Source organism: Eleutherodactylus coqui, chromosome 4 (assembly GCF_035609145.1).
Source record: "Eleutherodactylus coqui strain aEleCoq1 chromosome 4, aEleCoq1.hap1, whole genome shotgun sequence".
In the NCBI taxonomy this organism is placed as follows: Eukaryota; Metazoa; Chordata; class Amphibia; order Anura; family Eleutherodactylidae; genus Eleutherodactylus; species Eleutherodactylus coqui.
The window spans coordinates 169631685-169656408 of record NC_089840.1 but is presented as its reverse complement, the minus strand read 5'-3'; the positions used below and the strand labels follow the sequence as shown (position 1 = coordinate 169656408).

At 52.0% G+C, this 24724-nt stretch overlaps 1 protein-coding gene across 2 annotated transcripts in view; it reads right to left on the bottom strand.

Moving 5' to 3' along the window:
• DLG5 (discs large MAGUK scaffold protein 5) overlaps positions 1-24710 on the bottom strand; it is a 174121-nt gene extending 149411 nt beyond the window's left edge. For both annotated transcript variants that reach the window (XM_066600370.1, XM_066600371.1), the window contains exon 1: positions 24042-24710. In XM_066600370.1, coding sequence (XP_066456467.1) covers positions 24042-24336 — 295 coding nt within the window. In that variant the 5' untranslated portion in view covers positions 24337-24710. The remainder of the gene's footprint in view (positions 1-24041) is intronic.
• Between the last annotated feature and the right edge of the window lie 14 nt (positions 24711-24724).

Below are 24724 nucleotides of genomic sequence, written 5' to 3'. Positions count from 1 at the left end.
GAGAGATGCATCTAGAATGCCATGGCATTTGGAGAGATGTAGTATCCAGATAGCCAAGGCATCTAGAGAGATGTAGTATGCAGAAGCCCCGGCATCCAGAAAGCCATGGCATCCAGAGAGATGTAGTATCTAGAAAGCCAGGGCATCCAGAGAGCCTTGGCATCTAGAGCGATATAGTATCTAGAGAGGCGTGGTATCTAGAGATGTAGTACCTAGAGAGCCGCAGCATCTAGAGAGATGAGTATCCAGAGAGCCGTAGCATCTAGAGCGCAGTATGAGATTTTCTGCGTAGTTATAAGCAGCGCCGCGGTCCACACTTGTACGGCTCTCCGTTATTGTTCGTGCATGTGATGTGGAGCGTGCACTATACCTGCGGCAGTAAAGAAGGGGTCCTGTATGATGTAACGTCACTGCTCATTTTACTGCCGCAGATATTCTGCCGGTTGCATCATTTACCTCCACAGACAATGTGATGTAATGTAGTTCCGGAGGTTTCACCGAGTCACCAGGTTAATAAAGATGTAGGCCAAGTTCTAGTCTGATGACTCACAACACTGCCTTCACCTGTAGCCTATTATACACTAGATCACTGGGGTAGGAATGGGTTAAAGGCATCAGCGCTCAGTGACAACGCACTTTGGACACAACAAAACAAAGGCTTGTTGTTAATCGGTGGTGAAACCAGTCAGCCCGGGTGTGCGGTATGAGTGTGCGACGCCGGAGGTGTAATGTTACCCTTCAACGTCTGCATCCGGGAACAGGCTGAGGGAAGGAAAACGTAACGTAGAAGAAACACCAACAGAACCGCAACGATCACCGCAAGAGGAGGAGCAACGAAGATGTTACATAACATACACGAGAGACAATGCAAACATAGCAATATATGCAGAATTCCCAATATCTCCACACACAGCAGTTATTATAGACAGAAATCTAGGACTGGGGAAGGGTAGGGTGGTTACTAGAGATGAGCGAGCACGCTCGGAAAAGTCAGTTACTCGAGCGAGCCTGCTCTTCTCGAGTAACTGCATTCTTGTCCGAGCGTGCTCGGGGGGGCAGCGGGGGAGAAAGTGAGAGATCTCTCTCCTATGTGCGCAAAAAAACATTGTGCCTATTGGAAGCATTGGTTTCCTACAAAGTGTTCACATGTCCTATTTTTATAGGCACAAAATACTCGCACCTGCAAAACATAGGAAATGCGTGCCTAGAATGCACACTGGTAAAGTCTGTGCTGTGCATAAAGACATTGTGTGATGTTCCATTAATCCCCGCGGGGGGTCCCATCATCACTGAACACTGTGACAGCACTGTTACAGTGTTCATTGATAAGGAGACTCCCAGCGCGGATGAAAGAATCCCCTGCCACAGCTGTAACAGAGGACCGCGATGCTATCCCATTCCTTGCAATGGGGCCAGCGTTGCTGCCACCCTATTGAAAGCAATGAGATGAAGGCAACTCCTGTAGCAAGGATTTTTTGGGGTGGGGGGGGGGGTTGACTTTTTTTTTACAGCTAGGGATAATTTTCGGGGTAGGACTTATATCGCTGCAGGGGACGGCGAGCAGTGCGGGCCATCCCATCTCATGATCCAATCACAGCACCCGCTTGCTGGAGGCGAGTTATTCAAATCCCCGTTAGCAGGATGAGAGTGCTATGTCAACGCTGAGGATTACACTGTAGCCTGCCGCAGCACCGAGGCTCAGCGCGAGGTGCTCAACCACCAGCTAGGTGACACGCCCAGAAAATAAGAAACTGTGCCTCTTTTGGGGCAAAATTTTTATATAAGACAGTGTCTTATTTTCATAAGCATATATCCCAAACCTTATGAAATTTTTCAGGACACTTTCTATTTTTAAAGATATTTCCATTCATTTCATCGCCACCGCTTTGCATGCCAAAAAGTATTTTGCATAATAAAATCCGTACACGATGTTTCCATTGTTTGGTGTCCAGAAGACCCAGTAAACAAATCTCTGGGACTTTCAGTACTGGAATCTCCACAACTTAAGGCCCATTTAGACAGGATGAATGTTGGGCAAACGATGCCCGACACTCGTCCCTGCATACACTTGCTCCTGTGCTGTTGCACTGTAGCTGTTAGCGCTGGCTCGCTCACAGAGCTGCCAACAGGGGACGGGGAGGCTGCAGATTTCACTCCTCGCTCTCCCCCGCCTCCCTCCATTAACATAACACAGCGGCCGTTCAGCAGTAAACGGCTGCTATTTACGCTGAACGATCATTGTTCAGCTTACAGTCCATCGTTTATGCAGCATAAATGATAGATGATGAGCAAATCACTGATCGCTCAGTGTATAAAGCAGCCGTTTAGTACTGAACGGCCACTGTGTTATGTCAATGGAGGGTGGCGGGGGAGAGCGAGGAGTGAAATCTCCTCCAGCCGCCCCGCTGTGAAGCAACAATACTAGCTTCCATGCAGCAGCACGAGAGCGAGTATGTGCAGGGACAAGTGTCAGGCATCGTTTGCCCGACATTCGTCCAGTCTAAATGGGCCTTTACTAAGCAAATCAGTCACTTCACAACAGAAGGTTTAAATCTCAGTGCTTCAAATATTTAAAATCAGCATCAGGTCCAAGCCATCTACGACACTGGGGATTACTCCGACTCCCCATTAGGTCCAAACCATCTATGAGACTGGGGATTATTCCAACTCCCCATCAGGTACAAACCATCTATGACACTGGGGATTATTCCAACTCCCCTTCAGGTCCACACCATCTATGACACTGAGGATTACTCCGACTCCCCATCAGGTCCAAACTATCTATTACACTGGGGATTACTCCGACTCCCCATCAGGTCCAAACCATATACGACAGTGGAGATTACTCCGACTCCCCATCAGGTCCAAACTATCTACGACACTGAGGATCGGTGTGACTCCCCATCAGGTTCAAACCATCTTTGACACTGGGGATCGGTCCAAGTCCTCATCAGGTTCAAACCATCTATGACACTGGGGATTGGTCCAACTTCTCATCGGGTCCAGTCTCTTGAGAGTAGTGTAGCATTGATGCAAAATGTGTAATTGAATGAGTTATTTACCACTTGAGATACTGAAAAATCATAGCATTAAACAAATCCTCGTTATTAAGTGACAGAACAAGAGATCTCCTTTTAGGTGAAAATTTAGACTGAATCAGATGAGTATATAGAGAGGAAATTAACCATTTAGGCCCTAAATGGTAAAAGTATCGGTCTATATAGTTGGACAAGGCTCAGGATACTGTGCACAAACTGTGGGATATAGCTGAAGAAATCTACAGAAGCTTGATTGGGGAACATAAGATGTCTGTTGTAGTTGCTCAAAACATATAAAAATCTCATTAACAAACAGATGTGATAAAGATGTTATTCCGCGCTCTATCCAATATCTAGAGTCAGGAAGTTTTAAGATGCGAGTCCTCTCTTATCCCAAAAAGGAGTCTTAAAAAAAGAGGTCCCTATAACCTTTCACTTGCTTGGCTAGATCCCATATTCGGATGGCTAACTTGGTGGATTGGTAATAAATATTTAGCATATATCCTGTGATTTACCAGAACCGTCCACAACAAGGTAGAGGAGGAGTAGAACATCCAGTGGTGTTCAGCGCTCGCTGAAGGTCCATCTGATACCTAATGCTTTAAATATCGCATTTGCCGTTATATAAAATAATCCAAATTCAGGCAGTGCTGTTCCTGCCGTCTCTTTAGGGCGCTGCGAAGTTTCTAATACTTAATTTTATTCTCGAATTCCCCAAATGAAAGACGAAAATATTAGATAACAAATCACTGTGGTGTTATAACATTAATATGCTATATTGAGTATATATAGTATGGAGAAGCTTCAAGAGGGCGATCATTTTAATAAGATTTAGTCTCCTACCTACGGATAACGGTAGGGAGCACCAGATTTTTACTTTATCTTTAAGAAAGGGGATTAAAAAGAGCAATAATAAATATATAGGAATATTGGTAATCTCTACAAACATAAAAACTCCCAGCTATCTAAATTGCGACACTACTTTAAGTCGATATGGTTCCTCTCCTATTATCCATCTCCGCTGATTCAGTGGCATAAACTTGGATTTCTTCCTATTTATGAGTAAACCAGAGAAAAATCCAAACTTGCTAACTACTGAAACGGCATGCAGAAGAGTGTGGGTTAGCGAGAAATAATGACATCAACGTATAAGCTAATGCGGTCCAAATCTTGTCTGATAAATAGAGCCAAGGGCGAACAAAAGTGGTGACAATGGACACCCTCGTACCCTTCCTCAGACAGAAAGAAGAGCAGAGCAGGCCGTTCACAAGAATTGGATTCAGGGTTTCCTAGGGGGCTTTCTCTTTTTGCCATTACACAATGGCGCCGTCTGCTGGCTAGAGCCAGAGCTGCAGTATAGGACATGCTGGACGTCCCCGACAACAGAGTGGCCAGTAATATACAGTAAGAATACCCTACCAGACGTCTTCCGACATCAGAGCTATACAGCCTTCAATCAGAATGTCTTCAAACGTCAGACAGTGGATTGGAAAGGGTTAATAAAGACTTGGCCAAATCTGAAACCTTGTAATCTCTCTAGTAAACGGCCATTCAACTGAATCCGAAGCCTTGGTGGCGTCTAACGATGCCAAAGCCCAATCTGGTTGTTTGCAGCCTACCTGCGAGATCACTTGAACCCTTCGGATGTTGATCTCCCAGGTATAAATCCAGATTGGTCTGGGTGAATATTATCGTGAATAGCTAAAATTAATCATTTTGCTGTTTTTTTTCGGAGCTACTTTATAATCTGTATTAAGGGGAGATATTGGACGGTGAGACTCTTATTCTTCAGGTATTTTATCTGGTTTCTATCTAAACACTATAGCTGTCTTGTAAAAAAAAGTGTAAAATCTGCTGTATTTTTATGTAGTTTATTTGCAGCTGACACGTGGCAGTTTTTAACCTACACCTTGCTGCCAAATCCTTGCTTGGTGAAAAAGAGACGTGTCCTTTGACCCCAGCGAAGGCGATGCCAAGCAAATCCATCTGTAGTGGGGGCACTTCTAACAGGCATAAAGGTGTGGTTATACAGGGCAGGTATATTTCACCAAGGTTTGTATCATATGTGCCGAGTGGCAGGGAGAGTCTCACCTACTAGTCAGGCTGCCTGTCCAAGGGCAATAGTCATAGCGTGATCTGCAGTGATAACTCGCCTGTGGATCACGCTATGAAAAGCTTCTGATAGGCTATGTAAAGCACAGCCCAACATCCACGAGCGGAGAATCATAGCGATTCTCCGCTCCCAGGATTAAAATCGCGGCATGCTCCCCCCTCCTCCCCTGCGGCGGAATATCGCTAGCAATATTCCGTCATGGCCGTGGACAGGCAGCCTAAATGTGAAGGTAATCAGTAGTCTGATATTTAAGACCACCACCCTGCTCTACCTGGGGAACACAGAAAGCTGGTCTGTGTGAGCTACTAACATGATCTGTGAGTTCAGTTGCTAAAATCTGCTATGTAAGCAGGCAGAGCGGTACTTCTGTGTATTCGAATCAGACAAGGCCTTTCTTTTTGTTTATGCTGCATTTTTATTTTAATTTGCAACTGTACTAATAAAGCTGTCCGTGTGTCGGTTTATAACCTACTACTGACTGCCAACTCCTTGCTTGGTGAAAAAGAGAAGTATCCTCTGACCTCAGCAAGGCGATCCCAACTTAATTCCCTCATAATATATATACGATTCATTTGCTTCAACTCTTTAGGCCGCCTGCACACAGGCGGAAATCCTGCGGCGGGATTTTCCGCTGGATTTCCGGCACTGAAAGCCTGCATAGGAGTGCATTACAATACGCACTCCTATGCAGACGGCCGTGGTTTGGCCGTGCGAAATGTCCCGCGGCAAACAAACTGCAGCATGTCCTATTTCTGTGCGGGGCTCGCAGAGCCTCGCACAGAAACGTCACTCACCCGGCTGCCGGCTCCGGTCTGCGCATGCGCCAGCTGCCCGGCAGCCGGCACATGAAAGAGCCGGGGCCGCCAAGCACGGGAGAGTACACGCTTGTCCCTGCAGGCGCTGGGGTCGGATCCCGCGGCGAGAATTCGCCAGATCCGACCCGCCCGTCTGCAGGCGGCCTTAGTAACCAAGAACATATATTTACATCCCAGATGTGTGAGGTTGATGTGGCACAGACTCTGCTGGTGCCGGGCCGTCTTTGACAGCTGACACCAGGCTGCAAGAGTTGCGATCAGAGTGCATCACAATTGCAACTGTTAACTCTTTAAATACCACTGTAAATTCTTATGGTGTTTGGGGGTCCTGAACACACACACATGTACCTAGAGATCGCAAGTTGTCATGGCAGCCATTGGCCTTCTGAAGGACCCCAGGGCTGTTATGCATTTCTGCATAGAATGTATACAGAAATACCATATATTACAAATTTTAATTCCGTATTTATAATAAAAAAATCAAAACAACAAAAATCCAAACACCTATTTGGTATCTCCGCATACATTAAAATACAATCAAAATAACGTATTCATTTATCCTGCACTGTGAACGTCAACAGGGGGAAATAAAATTCCTGAATTTTTTTTTTGGGTCACCCAATCTCAAAAAAAAAAAAATATATAAAAAAAACAATCATGGGCTCAATGTTGCAGATATCAGCGGTAAAATAGAACATGCAGCATTTTCTGTGAGTGGATAACGTAATTCCAACCCGCTAACGTGAGCGGAATTGTGTAATCCAATGCATTTGATTGATCTGCGTATTACCGGGGATCAGACGCATGCAGAATCCACAATTTCTATCTGGTCATGTAAGGCCGGCCTAAGGTAAATCGCTACCTTTTTATCACTTGACTGGGGACCGCTCATTGAGGCCACAGGTCACTGCTGCAAGCTCTCAGTGACCTTTGGTGGCCGGAGCAACGAGATATTAAATTTCCCGGGCGCACCCCGGCTCCTGCGCATGTGTCCAGCATATTGCCGCAGGGTGCATGCGCAGAAGTCGGGAAGGTCCGTGGAGAATGATCGTGTTGGGGGTTCAAATGCGGACGCTTCCGGTAAGAAGTTTTATCTCCTCTCACCGGATTGCACTGGTGAGTGGAGATGAAACTTCAACTTTTTTTTTTTTTTTTAATTTTAAGTGATCGCCATTATCCATTGAATAATGGCAATCACGTGACCAGGGACTGCTCACCACGCCCCCAGGTACATGCACCGAAGCTAGGAAAGGTCCACGGAAACAGATCAGATCAGGAAACAAATCTGGGGACTTTAGATATGAAATTTCATCTCCCCTTACGGATATGATCCATAAGGCCTCTTTCCCACAGACGGATTTCCGCCGCGTAATTGAACCTAATAGTTCAATGCTCACGGAGCGAAATTCCATCGCGGAATTCCGCACCGTAAAATCTCCCGCGGCATGCTCTATTTGCCGCGGGTGTACGCGCAGCCGGCTTCCATTGCAGTCAATGGAAGCCGTCCGCTCACGCCATCTTCCACTGTAGCACAGCGGAAGATAGCGTTAAATCGCCTCTCCGCAACCGCGTCATGTGACGCTGTGGGCGTGTCTCGTGACTTGGCCAGCGCGTCACATGACGCTGCGGCGCGTCATGCGGGACCCAGGACGCCGGATCCGCTGGGGTCTCTGGGGGGCGCCGTGACGGGCTTCGCCGCGGAATATACCGCCCGTCACGGCCGTGTGCAGCCGGCCTAAGGGGGAGATTAAACTTTAAAGGGGTTGTCCCGCGCCGAAACGGGTTTTTTTTTTTTTCAACCCCCCCCCCGTTCGGCGCGAGACAACCCCGATGCAGGGAGGTAAAGAAAGCTCACCGGAGCGCTTACCTGAATCCCCGCGCTCCGGTGACTTCTCTACTCACCGCTGAAGATGGCCTCTTCCTCCGTGGACCGCAGCTCTTCTGTGCGGTCCATTGCCGATTCCAGCCTCCTGATTGGCTGGAATCGGCACGTGACGGGGCGGAGCTACACGGAGCTACACGGAGCCCCATAGAAGACTGCAGAAGACCCGGACTGCGCAAGCGCGGCTAATTTGGCCATCGGAGGGCGAAAATTAGTCGGCACCATGGAGACGAGGACGCCAGCAACGGAACAGGTAAGTATAAAACTTTTTATAACTTCTGCATGGCTCATAATTAATGCACAATGTACATTACAAAGTGCATTATTATGGCCATGCAGAAGTGTACAGACCCACTTGCTGCCTCGGGACAACCCCTTTAACTTTTTAAACTTTTTTTAAGCTGAATCTTGAACTTTTTTTTTTTTACTTTTTGTTTACGTTCATGCGATCGCCACTATCAATTAGACAGCATGTAGTGATAGCAAATTAGAACGGAGACCCCCTAGTGGCCAGCACGTTAGGCTACATTCTCAGGGGCGTTGTGAGATGCACGAATATGAACTCCATTCTTTTGAATGGACTTACTCACAAGTGTTTTTTTCCCCTCAGTGATGCTGTGAGTTTCTCGGCCTGGTATCGCACTCACCCCTGTAAATGTGTCCTTTAGCGCAAAAAAGTAACTTTGGATAACTAGTAAAAGTACAAATAACTTTATCATATTGGCTGTCATATAAGCGCAAGCTGTTTGCAAAGTCAATAACCATTTAGATCAAGTTTTTAGGTTAACATATACTTTTGAATGACTCATTTTATTTTCCATATTAATATGTATAGTAGAAACCCTAATATTTAGCCATTTTCACCCTGGTCACTAAGCCTAATAACAGCCTCACACTTCCTGTTCGGGACAGCAGCTTCATGGACCATAGACACAACAGACTAGACTCATTGACCTCCATAGGATAGTGTTCTAGACACGTGCAGAGATTACTGTGAGCAGGAGGTGAGATGTGACAATGCCTATTTTGAATGGTGGATCCTGTGTTAGCTATATATAGGTGTAACCTCAGAGTGTAATCCTGCCTGTGATGATAACGGGATGCCGACGACGCAGGAGTTTTCTCTCCAGGACAGGAAGTGTCAGACTATTATTAGTCCTAGAGGTAAATGTGAGGACTGCAGTATATTAGGATTTAATTCTTAAATTATACATGGTGAACTGGAAAATTGAAAAAATGGGTCACCTTAAAGGGTTAAAGAGTAGTGGCATAGGAAGTGGTAGAGGACAATAAAATGACATAGAAATTCAGGTTCTGTAAAATCTCAAGTAAAAGGATTATAAATAGGAGTGCGGCTCAATCTGAGAGATTGCAGAATATTTCACTGTACTAGAGATTATAAAATATAACTAAACCATTTTATTGAGTTGTGACTTGAGAAATACCTGCAGTCTGCAGGCGGGTAATAAGGGATTCTAGGTCATGGAGTGCAACTAATAACCATAGGCCAGGGTCACCTTGCTACATGTAGAGATAAAAAGGGGTCCCACAGCACAAAGGTGGTGACTGCTGTACATCTAGGATAATTCCTGTGTGGGAAAAGAGAAAATACACTTAAAATTACTGTGCTATGTAGCGCCAGTGGAGATTAGACTGCGCACGGAGTAGTGTTAGATTAGACTTCGCACAAAGAGCGGTTCAAGAGATTGGACCGCCGTGAGAGAGGTTCAAGAGATTGGACCGCCGTGAGAGCGGTTCAAGAGATTGGACCGCCGTGAGAGCGGTTCAAGAGATTGGACCGCCGTGAGAGCGGTTCAAGAGATTGGACCGCCGTGAGAGCCGATCAAGAGATTGGACCGCCGTGAGAGCCGATCAAGAGATTGGACCGCCGTGAGAGCCGATCAAGAGATTGGACCGCCGTGAGAGCCGATCAAGAGATTGGACCGCCGTGAGAGCCGATCAAGAGATTGGACCGCCGTGAGAGCCGATCAAGAGATTGGACCGCCGTGAGAGCCGATCAAGAGATTGGACCGCCGTGAGAGCCGATCAAGAGATTGGACCGCCGTGAGAGCCGATCAAGAGATTGGACCGCCGTGAGAGCCGATCAAGAGATTGGACCGCCGTGAGAGCGGTTCAAGAGATTGGACCGCCGTGAGAGCGGTTCAAGAGATTGGACCGCCGTGAGAGCGGTTCAAGAGATTGGACCGCCGTGAGAGCGGTTCAAGAGATTGGACCGCCGTGAGAGCGGTTCAAGAGATTGGACCGCCGTGAGAGCGGTTCAAGAGATTGGACCGCCGTGAGAGCGGTTCAAGAGATTGGACCGCCGTGAGAGCGGTTCAAGAGATTGGACCGCCGTGAGAGCGGTTCAAGAGATTGGACCGCCGTGAGAGCGGTTCAAGAGATTGGACCGCCGTGAGAGCGGTTCAAGAGATTGGACCGCCGTGTGAGCGGTACAAGAGATTGGACCGCCGTGTGAGCGGTACAAGAGATTGGACCGCCGTGTGAGCGGTACAAGAGATTGGACCGCCGTGAGAACGGTACAAGAGATTGGACCGCCATGAGAACGGTACAAGAGATTGGACCGCCATGAGAACGTTTCAAGAGATTGGACCGCCATGTGAGCGGTACAAGAGATTGGACCGCCATGAGAACGGTACAAGAGATTGGACCGCCATGAGAACGGTACAAGAGATTGGACCGCCATGAGAACGGTACAAGAGATTGGACCGCCATGAGAACGTTTCAAGAGATTGGACCGCCATGAGAACGGTACAAGAGATTGGACCGCCATGAGAACGGTACAAGAGATTGGACCGCCATGAGAACGGTACAAGAGATTGGACCGCCATGAGAACGGTTCAAAAGATTGGACCGCCATGAGAGCGGATCAAGAGATTGGACCGCCATGAGAACGGTACAAGAGATTGGACCGCCATGAGAACGGTACAAGAGATTGGACCGCCATGAGAACGTTTCAAGAGATTGGACCGCCATGAGAACGGTACAAGAGATTGGACCGCCATGAGAACGTTTCAAGAGATTGGACCGCCATGAGAACGGTACAAGAGATTGGACCGCCATGAGAACGGTACAAGAGATTGGACCGCCATGAGAACGGTTCAAAAGATTGGACCGCCATGAGAGCGGATCAAGAGATTGGACCGCCGTGAGAGCGGTACAAGAGATTGGACCGCCATGAGAGCGATACAAGAGATTGGACCGCCATGAGAACGGTACAAGAGATTGGACCGCCATGAGAACGGTACAAGAGATTGGACCGCCATGAGAACGGTACAAGAGATTGGACCGCCATGAGAACGTTTCAAGAGATTGGACCGCCATGAGAACGGTACAAGAGATTGGACCGCCATGAGAACGGTACAAGAGATTGGACCGCCATGAGAACGGTACAAGAGATTGGACCGCCATGAGAACGGTTCAAAAGATTGGACCGCCATGAGAGCGGATCAAGAGATTGGACCGCCATGAGAACGGTACAAGAGATTGGACCGCCATGAGAACGGTTCAAGAGATTGGACCGCCATGAGAACGGTTCAAGAGATTGGACCGCCATGAGAACGGTTCAAGAGATTGGACCGCCATGAGAACGGTTCAAGAGATTGGACCGCCATGAGAACGGTTCAAGAGATTGGACCGCCATGAGAGCGGATCAAGAGATTGCACCGCCGTGAGAGCGGATCATGAGATTGCACCGCCGTGAGAGCGGTACAAGAGATTGCACCGCCGTGAGAGCGGTTCAAGAGATTGGACCGCCATGAGAGCAGTTCAAGAGATTGGACCGCCATGAGAAATAAGGCGGACTTCATATGTACCAGATTTGTAGCAGAAATCCCTGCAACTATTCATGTGAATGGGGCTTGGAGATACCCACATGCCGGCCGCAAAGGCAACGCGACTCAGATGAATGGAACAGATTCTCAGTCACATAAGTTTCTGCAGCCAGTGCGCCCCCGGTGGACATCTCCAACAGACAACCTGCAGAGGGATTTCCTGCTTGTGATGTACATATCGGGTCCATCCTTTATGGAGAGTTGACAAGAGTAACTCCTAGGACTTCCCAGCAAATAATCAATGAACAGCAGAATACGAGCCAAAGTCAGTCCCGTCTTTCCTTTCGCATATTTCCCAGAGGAGCATGGATGGTCTTGTAAGTCTCCTCATACTTTCTAGGTGCTCTCTCCTTAAGGACCCACAGAAGCGCCTCTTTTCTACATAAGGCAGCCTGCAGACGGGCGGGTCGGATCCGGCGGCGATCCTGCAGGGAGGAGCGCGTACTCACCCGCGCCCGGGTGAGTGACATTTCTGTGCGAGGCTCTGTGAGCCCCACACAGATATAGGACATGCCGCGGTTTGTTTGCCGCGCGACATTTCGCGCGGCCAAACCGCGGCCATCTGCATAGGAGTGCGTATTGTAATGCACTCCTATGCAGGCTTTCTGTGACGGAAATCCGCTGCGGGATTTCTGCCCATCTGCAGGCGGCCTAACTGTAAGTGACTTTGTATTCATATACATCATCATCTCCACTTACCAAAACGTCATTTTTTCTCCTCTGTGACCTAAAGGTTAGGAACGGCACTTCTCCTAAACGTACAACTGTCAAGAGTCAGGGGCACCAGACATATCTTCTGATCAAAAAGAGATACACGTAGGACACTTTTCTAGAGCACTTAGCCCTCCTGTCCACGGGCGATATTTCACTGCGTTACCAGCGCCGATTATCCGCACGCGAGCAACGCAATAAACGCTTTCCATAGGATAACTATGGAAGCGCTGTGATTTTCTGCTCATGTATAAAAATCACAGCATGCTGCGATGAACCTATCATAATGATAGGTTCATATCGGAAAATCGCGGTGACATTAGTGCTCCCACACAGCAGAAATCTGCAGCGGTATATCGCACCGCTGGCCTTAGGCCGCCTGCAGACAGCTGAGTCGGATCCCGCTGCGAGAATTCTCACAGCGAGATGCGGATCCGTGCTCCTGCAGCAACCTGCGGCTTACCCACTCCCGGCATCTCCTCTTCTCTGTGGTGTGCCGGCTGCCGCCCTGCCGGCGCATGCGCAGAGCGGAGTCGGCGCGTCTCTACTGACATTTCTGTGCGGGCTTCTGCGAGACCTGCACAGAAATAGAACATGCCGCGATTTGTTTTCTGCGTGTGTTATTACGCAGACAAATCTTGGCTGTGTGCATAGGATTGCCTGCATGCACGCAATCCTATGGCAGCGGGCATAGGCAGAAATTCTGCAGGAAATCTCGCCGCGGAATTTCCGCCCGTGTGCAGGGGGCCTTACAGGGATGAGGGAAATCTTTCTGGAACTATGCTGGTGCCACTCGGCCATCTTGGATTAAGCTCAAAGGAAACTTCAATGGAAAAGGGGTCATGGGATACATGGTTTAGGGGAATAGATTAATCAGAAATTCATTAAGGGCAATCATTGTTTGAATAGCTGCAACCACTTCCAAGATATGGACGATATCACGCTGAGTATTAATATGTTGAATTATGTGGCATGGAAAACACTAATTGCATAACTTTTCACCATGTATTATATGACTCCCTTTACATTAACGTTTCTTGGGCTAAATCCAAGATAACTGCCAGTAAGATGGCCAACAGGCACCACTATAGTGCCGAAAAGTCTTCCCCATCCATTTAAACATTCTACTAAGGATGTGGGCAAAAACGAGATGTGAACAGAACCCAACAGTTATAGAAAAGAGCAATAAACTATAATTCGGGGCCATATATGGAGGAAATACATTGCTACAGAGCTGTGATGTGCAAGTTACCATGGGACACCCTCTTAGGCCGCCTGCACACAGGTGGGTCGTACCCCAGCATACATCTCCGCCGTCTTCTCCTCTGCTGCTGATGTTCCAGCCGGCACACAAGTGCAGTATAGAGGACGCCGCGCTGTCGCTATGGTGATGACGTGGCTGCCGCGACCATTCTGCAATGATGATTGGCCGCGGGACGGACGGCTTCCATTGGACTTCAATGTAATCTGTCCGTAGGTAGCACGCTGTGGGCTGGATTTGCTGCAGATTCCGGAGGTGGAATCCCACTGCAGATTTCGCAATGCAAATCCACCCATGTGCAGGAGGCCTTACCCAGATATTCTACATTAAAAAGTGCGATTTTGTAGACAACACATTATTTTGTACGGATTATAAACTGCAACATAAATTATACCGAGCACTAATTTATCCCCTTAACGAGTACCCATATGTCTGTTGACGGCGACCGTTAAGGGACTTTATTCTGCAGCACTGCTGAAAGACGGCGCTGCATTGGAAGCCCTGTGCGGGTCTCCCGTTCGGGGGGCAGCGGGTGCTCAGCTGTCGGATGATAGCCGGGCAATTGCTCTAATAGCGGGGACCGAAGAGACTTGATTCCTGCTATGTAATCCTTTACACAGTGCAGTCAGTGCGACCGCAGCATGTAAAAGGCAGAGTGAGGGGCTCCCACTGTCACCCTTAGGACCCCCGTGATCACGATGGGTAGCTACAGCACTCGGAGGCTTCAATATAGCCACTAGGTCTGCTAGCTACGGTGGCCTATAAGGCTCAGTCTCTGGCTGACCTCATGGGCTTTCTAATGCACTATTGTACTAAAGAATAGTAGTTTTTCAGGAGAGTGATGAAAGATGCTGATAATCAAGTCCCCTAGTGGGACAAAAATAAATAAAAAAGTTAAAACCCAGCTTTTCCCCTTAAGCCTCCTGTCCACGGGTGATATGTCACTGCGTTATCTGCGGGGATAATCCGGCCGCAGGCAACGCAGTAAACGCTTTCCATGGACTTAACTATGGAAAGCGCAGCCCGACGTCCATGAGCGGAGAATCACAGCAATTCTCCGCTCGCGGGATTCAAATTGCGGCATGCTGCGATTTGCCGCAGTGAGCCTATCTATCAGATAGGCTCACCGCGGAGAGCTGTCATTTCTCCATCCTGCTTGCCCCTCCACCATCTTCTCCTCTGCTGCAAATGTGCCGCCTGGCACACAGAGGACGCCGCACCATTGCTATGGCAATGATGCGGCTCCTGCGACCATTCTGCAATGATGATTGCAAAATGGCTGCGGAACGGACGGTTTCCATTGACTTCAATGTAAGCTGGTCGTGCGTAGCCCGCACAAAATCACAGCGTGCTGCAATTTATCCCCCGCAAGCGAAAAATCGCAATTGATTTCCGCTCGTGGGCAGGAAATCCTGTTTTCTAATAGCATGCGATGGGCTGGATTTGCTGCAGTATCTAGAGGCGGAATCCCACTCCAGATTTTGCAATGCAAATCCACCCATGTGCAGGAGGCCTTAACTATATAAAAAAAAAATAAGTGAATTATTAAAAAAAAATTAATTAAAAAAATAAATAAATCACATGTGACGTACGTTGCTGCATTCATAATGCCCCAGACAAAAAAGTTAGTATGTTATTCAACCCACACAGTGCATGCCATGGAAAAATAAAAGAAACGCGGTGAAAATAGCTAATTTCGCTAATAAAAATGTGAAAAAGTTGCAAAAAAAAAAATTATAAAAACAAGCAAACACACACCTATATAAATTTGGTATTGGTGTAATCGTACCAGCCTGCTGAATTAAAGGGGTTGTCCCGCGGCAGCAAGTGGGTCTATACACTTCTGTATGGCCATATTAATGCACTTTGTAATGTACATTGTGCATTAATTATGAGCCATACAGAAGTTATCAAAAGTTATTCACTTACCTGTTCCGTTGCTGGCGTCCTCGTCTCCATGGTTGCCGTCTAATTTTCGCCGTCTAATGGCCAAATTAGACGCGCTTGCGCAGTCCGGGTCTTCTGCTTTTCTCAATGGGGCTCCGTGTAGCTCCGCCCCGTCACGTGCCGATTCCAGTCAATCAGGAGGCTGGAATCGGCAATGGACCGCACAGAAGCCCTGCGGTCCACTGAGGGAGAAGATGCCGGCGGCCATCTTCAGCAGGTAAGTAAGAAGTCACCGGAGCGCGGGGATTCAGGTAAGCGCTGTCCGGTGTTCTTTTTTAACACCTGCATCGGGGTTGTCTCGCGCCGAACCGGGGGGGGGGGGGGGGGGGTGTTGAAAAGAAAAAAAAAAAAACGTTTCGGCGCGGGACAACCCCTTTAATTTACCAGATTATTTATGCCGCACGGTGAACACTGAAAAAAAAAAAGCTAGAATTGCAGATTTCGTTAATCTTGCCTCTAGAAAAAAATGGAATAAAAAGGAATAAAAATGTTACAAGTTCCCCAAAATTGAATAAATGAAAAGTTTATCCCACAATAAACAAGCCCTTGTATGGCTGTTGATGGAAAAGCTAAAAAGTTATGGCTCCTGGAATGCAACAATGAAAAAAGCGTAGGTCATTAAGGCACAGACAGGCTTGGTCAGTGGTTCCCAATAGTAACAGTCTGCAAACTTGTTGACAGACGAACAGCTGAGCTACGAGGCAGAGGTAGTAAAGCCGTAGTCACACGTGGAACATTTGTCGCAGAACGTACGGCGTTGTCCGTGCGAGAAAGAGGCGCTTTGTAATGCAGGAGCTGGAAACCACAACAAGTCAGCAGCAACGTCTTTACATGGATACCAAACAATTTCCAATAGATGTTAACAAAGTGTAAAAGTGACCACACTGGAGGCTATGGACGGATGTGGAGACCGCCGGGAAACCTTCAGTAATGCCGGCATAACCATCAGCAGCACTCGGGGTATAACGATGCAGAACATCTGCAGAGCTCCATGTGATCGGAGCGCTGGGTACACACATTACACTCCTGTCCCCGTTTGCCCCCAGATCTTATCTCTGGGCTGCAGACAAGGAGAATGTACAGAAGGATCCGGAAGCTGAACACATCGGAGTGCCAGCGTTTCCTGGACGCTGTCACATACACTTTATTGACATGATCATACATGCAGAACCCGTTTATTACAGCACAAAGTAACCAATCAGCTTCTAGTCTCAAAACTTTCTCTAGTTTCTATGGGCAACACAAACTTCTGAGACTACTTCTTGTGCATGAGAGCTATAGGTTAACTCATCGTTGTCACACAGCGGAGTAGACTTACTGATGCTTTTACGCCAGTTTCTGGTGTTGATATACAAAAAAATATAGGGGCAGATCTATGAAACGGTCTAAAAGAATCTGTGGTTGCTATGAGCAACAAAGAATCACAGCGCGGCTTTCATTTTACCAGAGCAGAATACAGAATGAAAGCTGCACTGTGATGGGTTGCCAGGGGCAACAAAGACAGATTATCTTTTAGACCGTGTCATAAAACTCCTCTATGGCGTTCACTTCGGACACTGCATTAAATTACTAGTCCTACTTCGCTATATGTCAGTTTAGAAAAGTATTAAACAACCACAAGAGTCACAAAACTTTACATCCCGCGGACACGGCGGCTCATCAATCCCGTCTACAGCTGCATTCATACACGGGGGGTTTTGCTGTGAAGCTACGGTGCATTTTTCACTGCGGATTACGGTGCAGATTTTTCGGCGGTGTCACAGCAGACATCACCCTCCCCATCGCAGGGGGGACGTCTGCTGCGGATCCACATCACATTGTACAGAGATGGCTGTGGATTTTTCTGCTGCAGAAGAACTGTAGCAAATCTTCCAAGTGTGAACGCAGCCCAATATATTTATACCTGGTCCATTCCAAGATGTAGCAGGTTTATCGCGGTGCTGCGTGCTGTTGAGACAAATAGGACACATCTTGCTAGGCGTAAGATACTTTCTCCTTCTTACGTTACCCGGTTACTTTGTGCAGAACATTAGAGCTGTACTAACAGATCCCAAAACTGTTTACACTTCAACAAAGTGTCTGACAAGATGCAAAAAGTAACACTGGTAAATGTGGGCGCTGCGTATACGCTCGTTTATGGCCTTATAAAAGCCAGAACTTGTCACATTACTAAATGTGTCTGAGTGCCGCCGCCAGTTAGATTTATGCGACATTTCCATAGAACTTTACTGGAATCCCATCAACCGCAGAGGGGTTTTCTGAGCTGCAGGACAGCGCTGACAGGTGACACACCAGGCCGTACTCTCCTCGCATTTGCCACCGCTGCCGCGATCACATGGGTTTACAGAACATCATCGCTGCTGCCTACTGCCGGGCCGACTCAGAAGAAACCTCCTTTAAGTTAAGTATGGTGACAAGCGACCTCCTCAGCGAAGATCAGACATGGCGGACCTGCGTGGAACCCACTGTCGGTTACACTACAACACATGGAGAGGATTCTCCGAACCCCGTCCACACGCCAGCAACATTTTCTGCGTGGAAATTATCTAATCCACATTATGCTCGTTCTGTCGCAGATGCAGCAAATGTTCACAGCGTGTAACAGAAGCGCATTTTGTTCTGTGAAGGCTCCATCCGCACATCTATACAGCGCTACTGTCAGCAATACCCTCAGCGGGTCCATCAGCAATACCCCAGCGGGTCCGTCAGCAATGTCGTCAGCAATAGCCTCAGTGGGTCCGTCAGCAATGTCGTCAGCAATAGCCTCAGCGGGTCCGTCAGCAATGTCGTCAGCAATAGCCTCAGCGGGTCCGTCAGCAATAGCCTCAGCGGGTCCGTCAGCAATAGCCTCAGCGGGTCCGTCAGCAATGTCGTCAGCAATAGCCTCAGCGGGTCCGTCAGCAATGTCGTCAGCAATAGCCTCAGCGGGTCCGTCAGCAATAATAGCCTCAGCGGGTCCGTCAGCAATGTCGTCAGCAATAATAGCCTCAGCGGGTCCGTCAGCAATGTCGTCAGCAATAATAGCCTCAGCGGGTCCGTCAGCAATGTCGTCAGCAATAATAGCCTCAGCGGGTCCGTCAGCAATAGCCTCCGCGGGTCCGTCAGCAATAGCCTCCGCGGGTCCGTCAGCAATAGCCTCCGCGGGTCCGTCAGCAATAGCCTCCGCGGGTCCGTCAGCAATAGCCTCCGCGGGTCCGTCAGCAATAGCCTCCGCGGGTCCGTCAGCAATAGCCTCCGCGGGTCCGTCAGCAATAGCCTCCGCGGGTCCGTCAGCAATAGCCTCCGCGGGTCCGTCAGCAATAGCCTCCGCGGGTCCGTCAGCAATAGCCTCCGCGGGTCCGTCAGCAATAGCCTCCGCGGGTCCGTCAGCAATAGCCTCCGCGGGTCCGTCAGCAATAGCCTCCGCGGGTCCGTCAGCAATAGCCTCCGCGGGTCCGTCAGCAATAGCCTCCGCGGGTCCGTCAGCAATAGCCTCCGCGGGTCCGTCAGCAATAGCCTCCGCGGGTCCGTCAGCAATGTCGTCAGCAATAGCCTCCGCGGGTCCGTCAGCAATAGCCTCCGCGGGTCCGTCAGCAATAGCCTCCGCGGGTCCGTCAGCAATAGCCTCCGCGGGTCCGTCAGCAATAGCCTCCGCGGGTCCGTCAGCAATGTCGTCAGCAATAGCTTCCGCGGGTCCGTCAGCAATAGCTTCCGCGGGTCCGTCAGCAATAGCCTCCGCGGGTCCGTCAGCAATAGCCTCCGCGGGTCCGTCAGCAATAGCCTCCGCGGGTCCGTCAGCAATAGCCTCCGCGGGTCCGTCAGCAATAGCCTCCGCGGGTCCGTCAGCAATAGCCTCCGCGGGTCCGTCAGCAATAGCCTCCGCGGGTCCGTCAGCAATGTCGTCAGCAATAGCCTCCGCGGGTCCGTCAGCAATAGCTTCCGCGGGTCCGTCAGCAATAGCTTCCGCGGGTCCGTCAGCAATAGCCTCCGCGGGTCCGTCAGCAATAGCCTCCGCGGGTCCGTCAGCAATAGCCTCCGCGGGTCCGTCAGCAATAGCCTCCGCGGGTCCGTCAGCAATAGCCTCCGCGGGTCCGTCAGCAATAGCCTCCGCGGGTCCGTCAGCAATAGCCTCCGCGGGTCCGTCAGCAATAGCCTCCGCGGGTCCGTCAGCAATAGCCTCCGCGGGTCCGTCAGCAATAGCCTCCGCGGGTCCGTCAGCAATAGCCTCCGCGGGTCCGTCAGCAATAGCCTCCGCGGGTCCGTCAGCAATGTCGTCAGCAATAATAGCCTCAGCGGGTCCGTCAGCAATGTCGTCAGCAATAATAGCCTCAGCGGGTCCGTCAGCAATGTCGTCAGCAATAATAGCCTCCGCGGGTCCGTCAGCAATGTCGTCAGCAATAATAGCCTCCGCGGGTCCGTCAGCAATAATAGCCTCCGCGGGTCCGTCAGCAATAGCCTCCGCGGGTCCGTCAGCAATAGCCTCCGCGGGTCCGTCAGCAATAGCCTCCGCGGGTCCGTCAGCAATAGCCTCCGCGGGTCCGTCAGCAATAGCCTCCGCGGGTCCGTCAGCAATAGCCTCCGCGGGTCCGTCAGCAATAGCCTCCGCGGGTCCGTCACCAACAGCCTCCGCGGGTCCGTCACCAACAGCCTCCGCGGGTCCGTCAGCAACAGCCTCCGCGGGTCCGTCAGCAACAGCCTCCGCGGGTCCGTCAGCAACAGCCTCCGCGGGTCCGTCAGCCATAGCCTCCGCGGGTCCGTCAGCCATAGCCTCCGCGGGTCCGTCAGCCATAGCCTCCGCGGGTCCGTCAGCCATAGCCTCCGCGGGTCCGTCAGCCATAGCCTCCGCGGGTCCGTCAGCAATGTCGTCAGCCATAGCCCCCGCGGTTCCGTCAGCAATGTCGTCAGCCATAGCCCCCGCGGTTCCGTCAGCAATGTCGTCAGCCATAGCCCCCGCGGTTCCGTCAGCAATGTCGTCAGCCATAGCCCCCGCGGTTCCGTCAGCAATGTCGTCAGCCATAGCCCCCGCGGTTCCGTCAGCAATGTCGTCAGCCATAGCCCCCGCGGTTCCGTCAGCAATGTCGTCAGCCATAGCCCCCGCGGTTCCGTCAGCAATGTCGTCAGCCATAGCCCCCGCGGTTCCGTCAGCAATGTCGTCAGCAATAGCCTCCGCGGGTCCGTCAGCAATAGCCTCCGCGGGTCCGTCAGCAATAGCCTCCGCGGGTCCGTCAGCAATAGCCTCCGCGGGTCCGTCAGCAATAGCCTCCGCGGGTCCGTCAGCAATGTCGTCAGCAATAATAGCCTCAGCGGGTCCGTCAGCAATAATAGCCTCAGCGGGTCCGTCAGCAATGTCGTCAGCAATAATAGCCTCAGCGGGTCCGTCAGCAATGTCGTCAGCAATAATAGCCTCCGCGGGTCCGTCAGCCATAGCCTCCGCGGGTCCGTCAGCCATAGCCTCCGCGGGTCCGTCAGCCATAGCCTCCGCGGGTCCGTCAGCCATAGCCTCCGCGGGTCCGTCAGCCATAGCCTCCGCGGGTCCGTCAGCCATAGCCTCCGCGGGTCCGTCAGCCATAGCCTCCGCGGGTCCGTCAGCCATAGCCTCCGCGGGTCCGTCAGCCATAGCCTCCGCGGGTCCGTCAGCCATAGCCTCCGCGGGTCCGTCACCCATAGCCTCCGCGGGTCCGTCAGCCATAGCCTCCGCGGGTCCGTCAGCCATAGCCTCCGCGGGTCCGTCAGCCATAGCCTCCGCGGGTCCGTCAGCCATAGCCTCCGCGGGTCCGTCAGCCATAGCCTCCGCGGGTCCGTCAGCCATAGCCCCCGCGGTTCCGTCAGCCATAGCCCCCGCGGTTCCGTCAGCCATAGCCCCCGCGGTTCCGTCAGCCATAGCCCCCGCGGTTCCGTCAGCAATGTCGTCAGCCATAGCCCCCGCGGTTCCGTCAGCAATGTCGTCAGCCATAGCCCCCGCGGTTCCGTCAGCAATGTCGTCAGCCATAGCCCCCGCGGTTCCGTCAGCAATGTCGTCAGCCATAGCCCCCGCGGTTCCGTCAGCAATGTCGTCAGCCATAGCCCCCGCGGTTCCGTCAGCAATGTCGTCAGCCATAGCCCCCGCGGTTCCGTCAGCAATGTCGTCAGCCATAGCCCCCGCGGTTCCGTCAGCAATGTCGTCAGCCATAGCCCCCGCGGTTCCGTCAGCAATGTCGTCAGCCATAGCCCCCGCGGTTCCGTCAGCAATGTCGTCAGCCATAGCCCCCGCGGTTCCGTCAGCAATGTCGTCAGCCATAGCCCCCGCGGTTCCGTCAGCAATGTCGTCAGCCATAGCCCCCGCGGTTCCGTCAGCAATGTCGTCAGCCATAGCTTCCGCGGTTCCGTCAGCAATGTCGTCAGCCATAGCCCCCGCGGTTCCGTCAGCAATGTCGTCAGCCATAGCCCCCGCGGTTCCGTCAGCAATGTCGTCAGTCATAGCCCCCGCGGTTCCGTCAGCAATGTCGTCAGCAATAATAGCCTCAGCGGGTCTGTCAGCAATGTCGTCAGCAATAATAGCCTCAGCGGGTCCGTCAGCAATGTCGTCAGCAATAGCCTCCGCGGGTCCGTCAGCAATAGCCTCCGCGGGTCCGTCAGCAATAGCCTCCGCGGGTCCGTCAGCAATAGCCTCCGCGGGTCCGTCAGCAATAGCCTCCGCGGGTCCTTCAACAACAGCCATAGCCCCCGCGGTTCCGTCAGCAATGTCGTCAGCCATAGCCTCCGCGGTTCCGTCAGCAATGTCGTCAGCCATAGCCTCCGCGGTTCCGTCAGCAATGTCGTCAGCCATAGCCTCCGCGGTTCCGTCAGCAATGTCGTCAGCCATAGCCTCCGCGGTTCCGTCAGCAATGTCGTCAGCCATAGCCTCCGCGGTTCCGTCAGCAATGTCGTCAGCCATAGCCTCCGCGGTTCCGTCAGCAATGTCGTCAGCCATAGCCTCCGCGGTTCCGTCAGCAATGTCGTCAGCCATAGCCTCCGCGGTTCCGTCAGCAATGTCGTCAGCCATAGCCTCCGCGGTTCCGTCAGCAATGTCGTCAGCCATAGCCTCCGCGGTTCCGTCAGCAATGTCGTCAGCCATAGCCTCCGCGGTTCCGTCAGCAATGTCGTCAGCCATAGCCCCCGCGGTTCCGTCAGCAATGTCGTCAGCCATAGCCCCCGCGGTTCCGTCAGCAATGTCGTCAGCCATAGCCCCCGCGGTTCCGTCAGCAATGTCGTCAGCCATAGCCCCCGCGGTTCCGTCAGCAATGTCGTCAGCCATAGCCCCCGCGGTTCCGTCAGCAATGTCGTCAGCCATAGCCCCCGCGGTTCCGTCAGCAATGTCGTCAGCCATAGCCCCCGCGGGTCCGTCAGCCATAGCCCCCGCGGGTCCGTCAGCCATAGCCCCCGCGGGTCCGTCAGCCATAGCCCCCGCGGGTCCGTCAGCCATAGCCCCCGCGGGTCCGTCAGCCATAGCCCCCGCGGGTCCGTCAGCCATAGCCCCCGCGGGTCCGTCAGCCATAGCCCCCGCGGGTCCGTCAGCCATAGCCCCCGCGGGTCCGTCAGCCATAGCCCCCGCGGGTCCGTCAGCCATAGCCCCCGCGGGTCCGTCAGCCATAGTCCCCGCGGGTCCGTCAGCCATAGTCCCCGCGGGTCCGTCAGCCATAGTCCCCGCGGGTCCATCAGCCATATCGTCAGCAATACCCTTAGCGGGTCCGTCAGCAATGTCGTCAGCAATGCCCTCAGCGGGTCCGTCGCTTTAGACGGCAGGAAGCACTGTCTTTCCCATCACGATGAGTTCAGCACAACATCATCGCGCAGAAGCCAAGACACACGTCAACAATGTCGAGGGCCAGACCGAAGCCTTTCGCGATTTGTGGGGAGGCTTAAGGACAAACAGAAGCCCCCACTACAGCTTCGTCGGCGGGACACCGCTCTCTCAGAGAACAGACGTTCCCATCAGGATGCTTGGAAAGCTGTGGGAGATGCAACGGCGGCCATGATGGTGGTCACCCAACCTTTCTGGAAGCAGCTGTGGTTAGAAACTTTGGGGTGGCTTGGTGGGGGTCTCAGTGGGCTGTTAGAGCCTCTCAGTGTTGGTGGGCTGTTAGGGGGTCTCGCTGGGATGTTAGATGGTTTCAGCATCAGTGGGCTGTAAGAGGGTTTCGCTGGGATATTAGAGGGTCTCGGACGGCTGTTAGGAGATCTCACTGGGATGTTAGAGGGTTTCAGCATCAGCAGGCAGTTAAGAGGGTCTTGGTGGACTATTAGTGGGTCTCAGTGTTGGTGGGCTGTTAGAGACTCTCGGCGGGCTGTCAGGGGATCTCGCTGGGATGGTAGAGGGTCTCAGCCAGCTCTTAGGGGGTTTCACTGGGATGTTAGAGGGTCTCGCCGGCTGTTAGGGGGTTCTGTGGACTGTTAGGGGGTTTCACTGGTATGTTAGAGGGTCTCACCTGCAGTGTCTGCACTCCCCAAGCCGTTCATGTAGAGGATGGGCAGCAGGTGGGGCTCCGTCTTCTCTAGCGCCACCCGCAGGTCTTGGAAGTGGTCCTTCTCCTTGAGCAGCAGCATCTTGAGCAGGAGGTCCACCTTCTCCTGCGGGCTGCTGCCGCCGTCCAGCTCCTGGCGCTCCCGGGGGGTGAGGGCGCCGCTCTCCTCCAGGAGCTCCAGCAGCCGCTCCGCCTGGCTGACGGACTCCACCAGGTTGGTGTGGCACTGCTGGAGGAGCTCCCGGTGCTTGGGCTCCATGCTGCCCCGTCACCTCTTCCTCCGAGTGTCTCCGCGCGGTGTGTGCAGTTAGAGGCCCAGCAGGACGCCCCAGCCTGCCGCCTGCACGGGAGCCCTCCTGCAGCCTCGGCCCGCACACCGTCCGCCAGCAGCGGCCGCCATATTGCTGGGAGGGCTGCGGGGCGGCATGCCTCACCTCACGACCTTCCGCGGCTCCCTCCTCCCTGTAGCGTCCCGGTCAGCGGCGAGAAGAAGCGGCGGACGGGCGGCTGCCTACATGACGGGGCGGCGGCTCCCCGCACTCTCTGCCCAACAGCTCGTCCCCTCCGCGGCTCCCGCACGAACAATGTGCCGCTGTAGTGAGAGCTGCTCCCTCAGCGCTGCCCTCCCGCGTCCCTCCTCCCGGCCC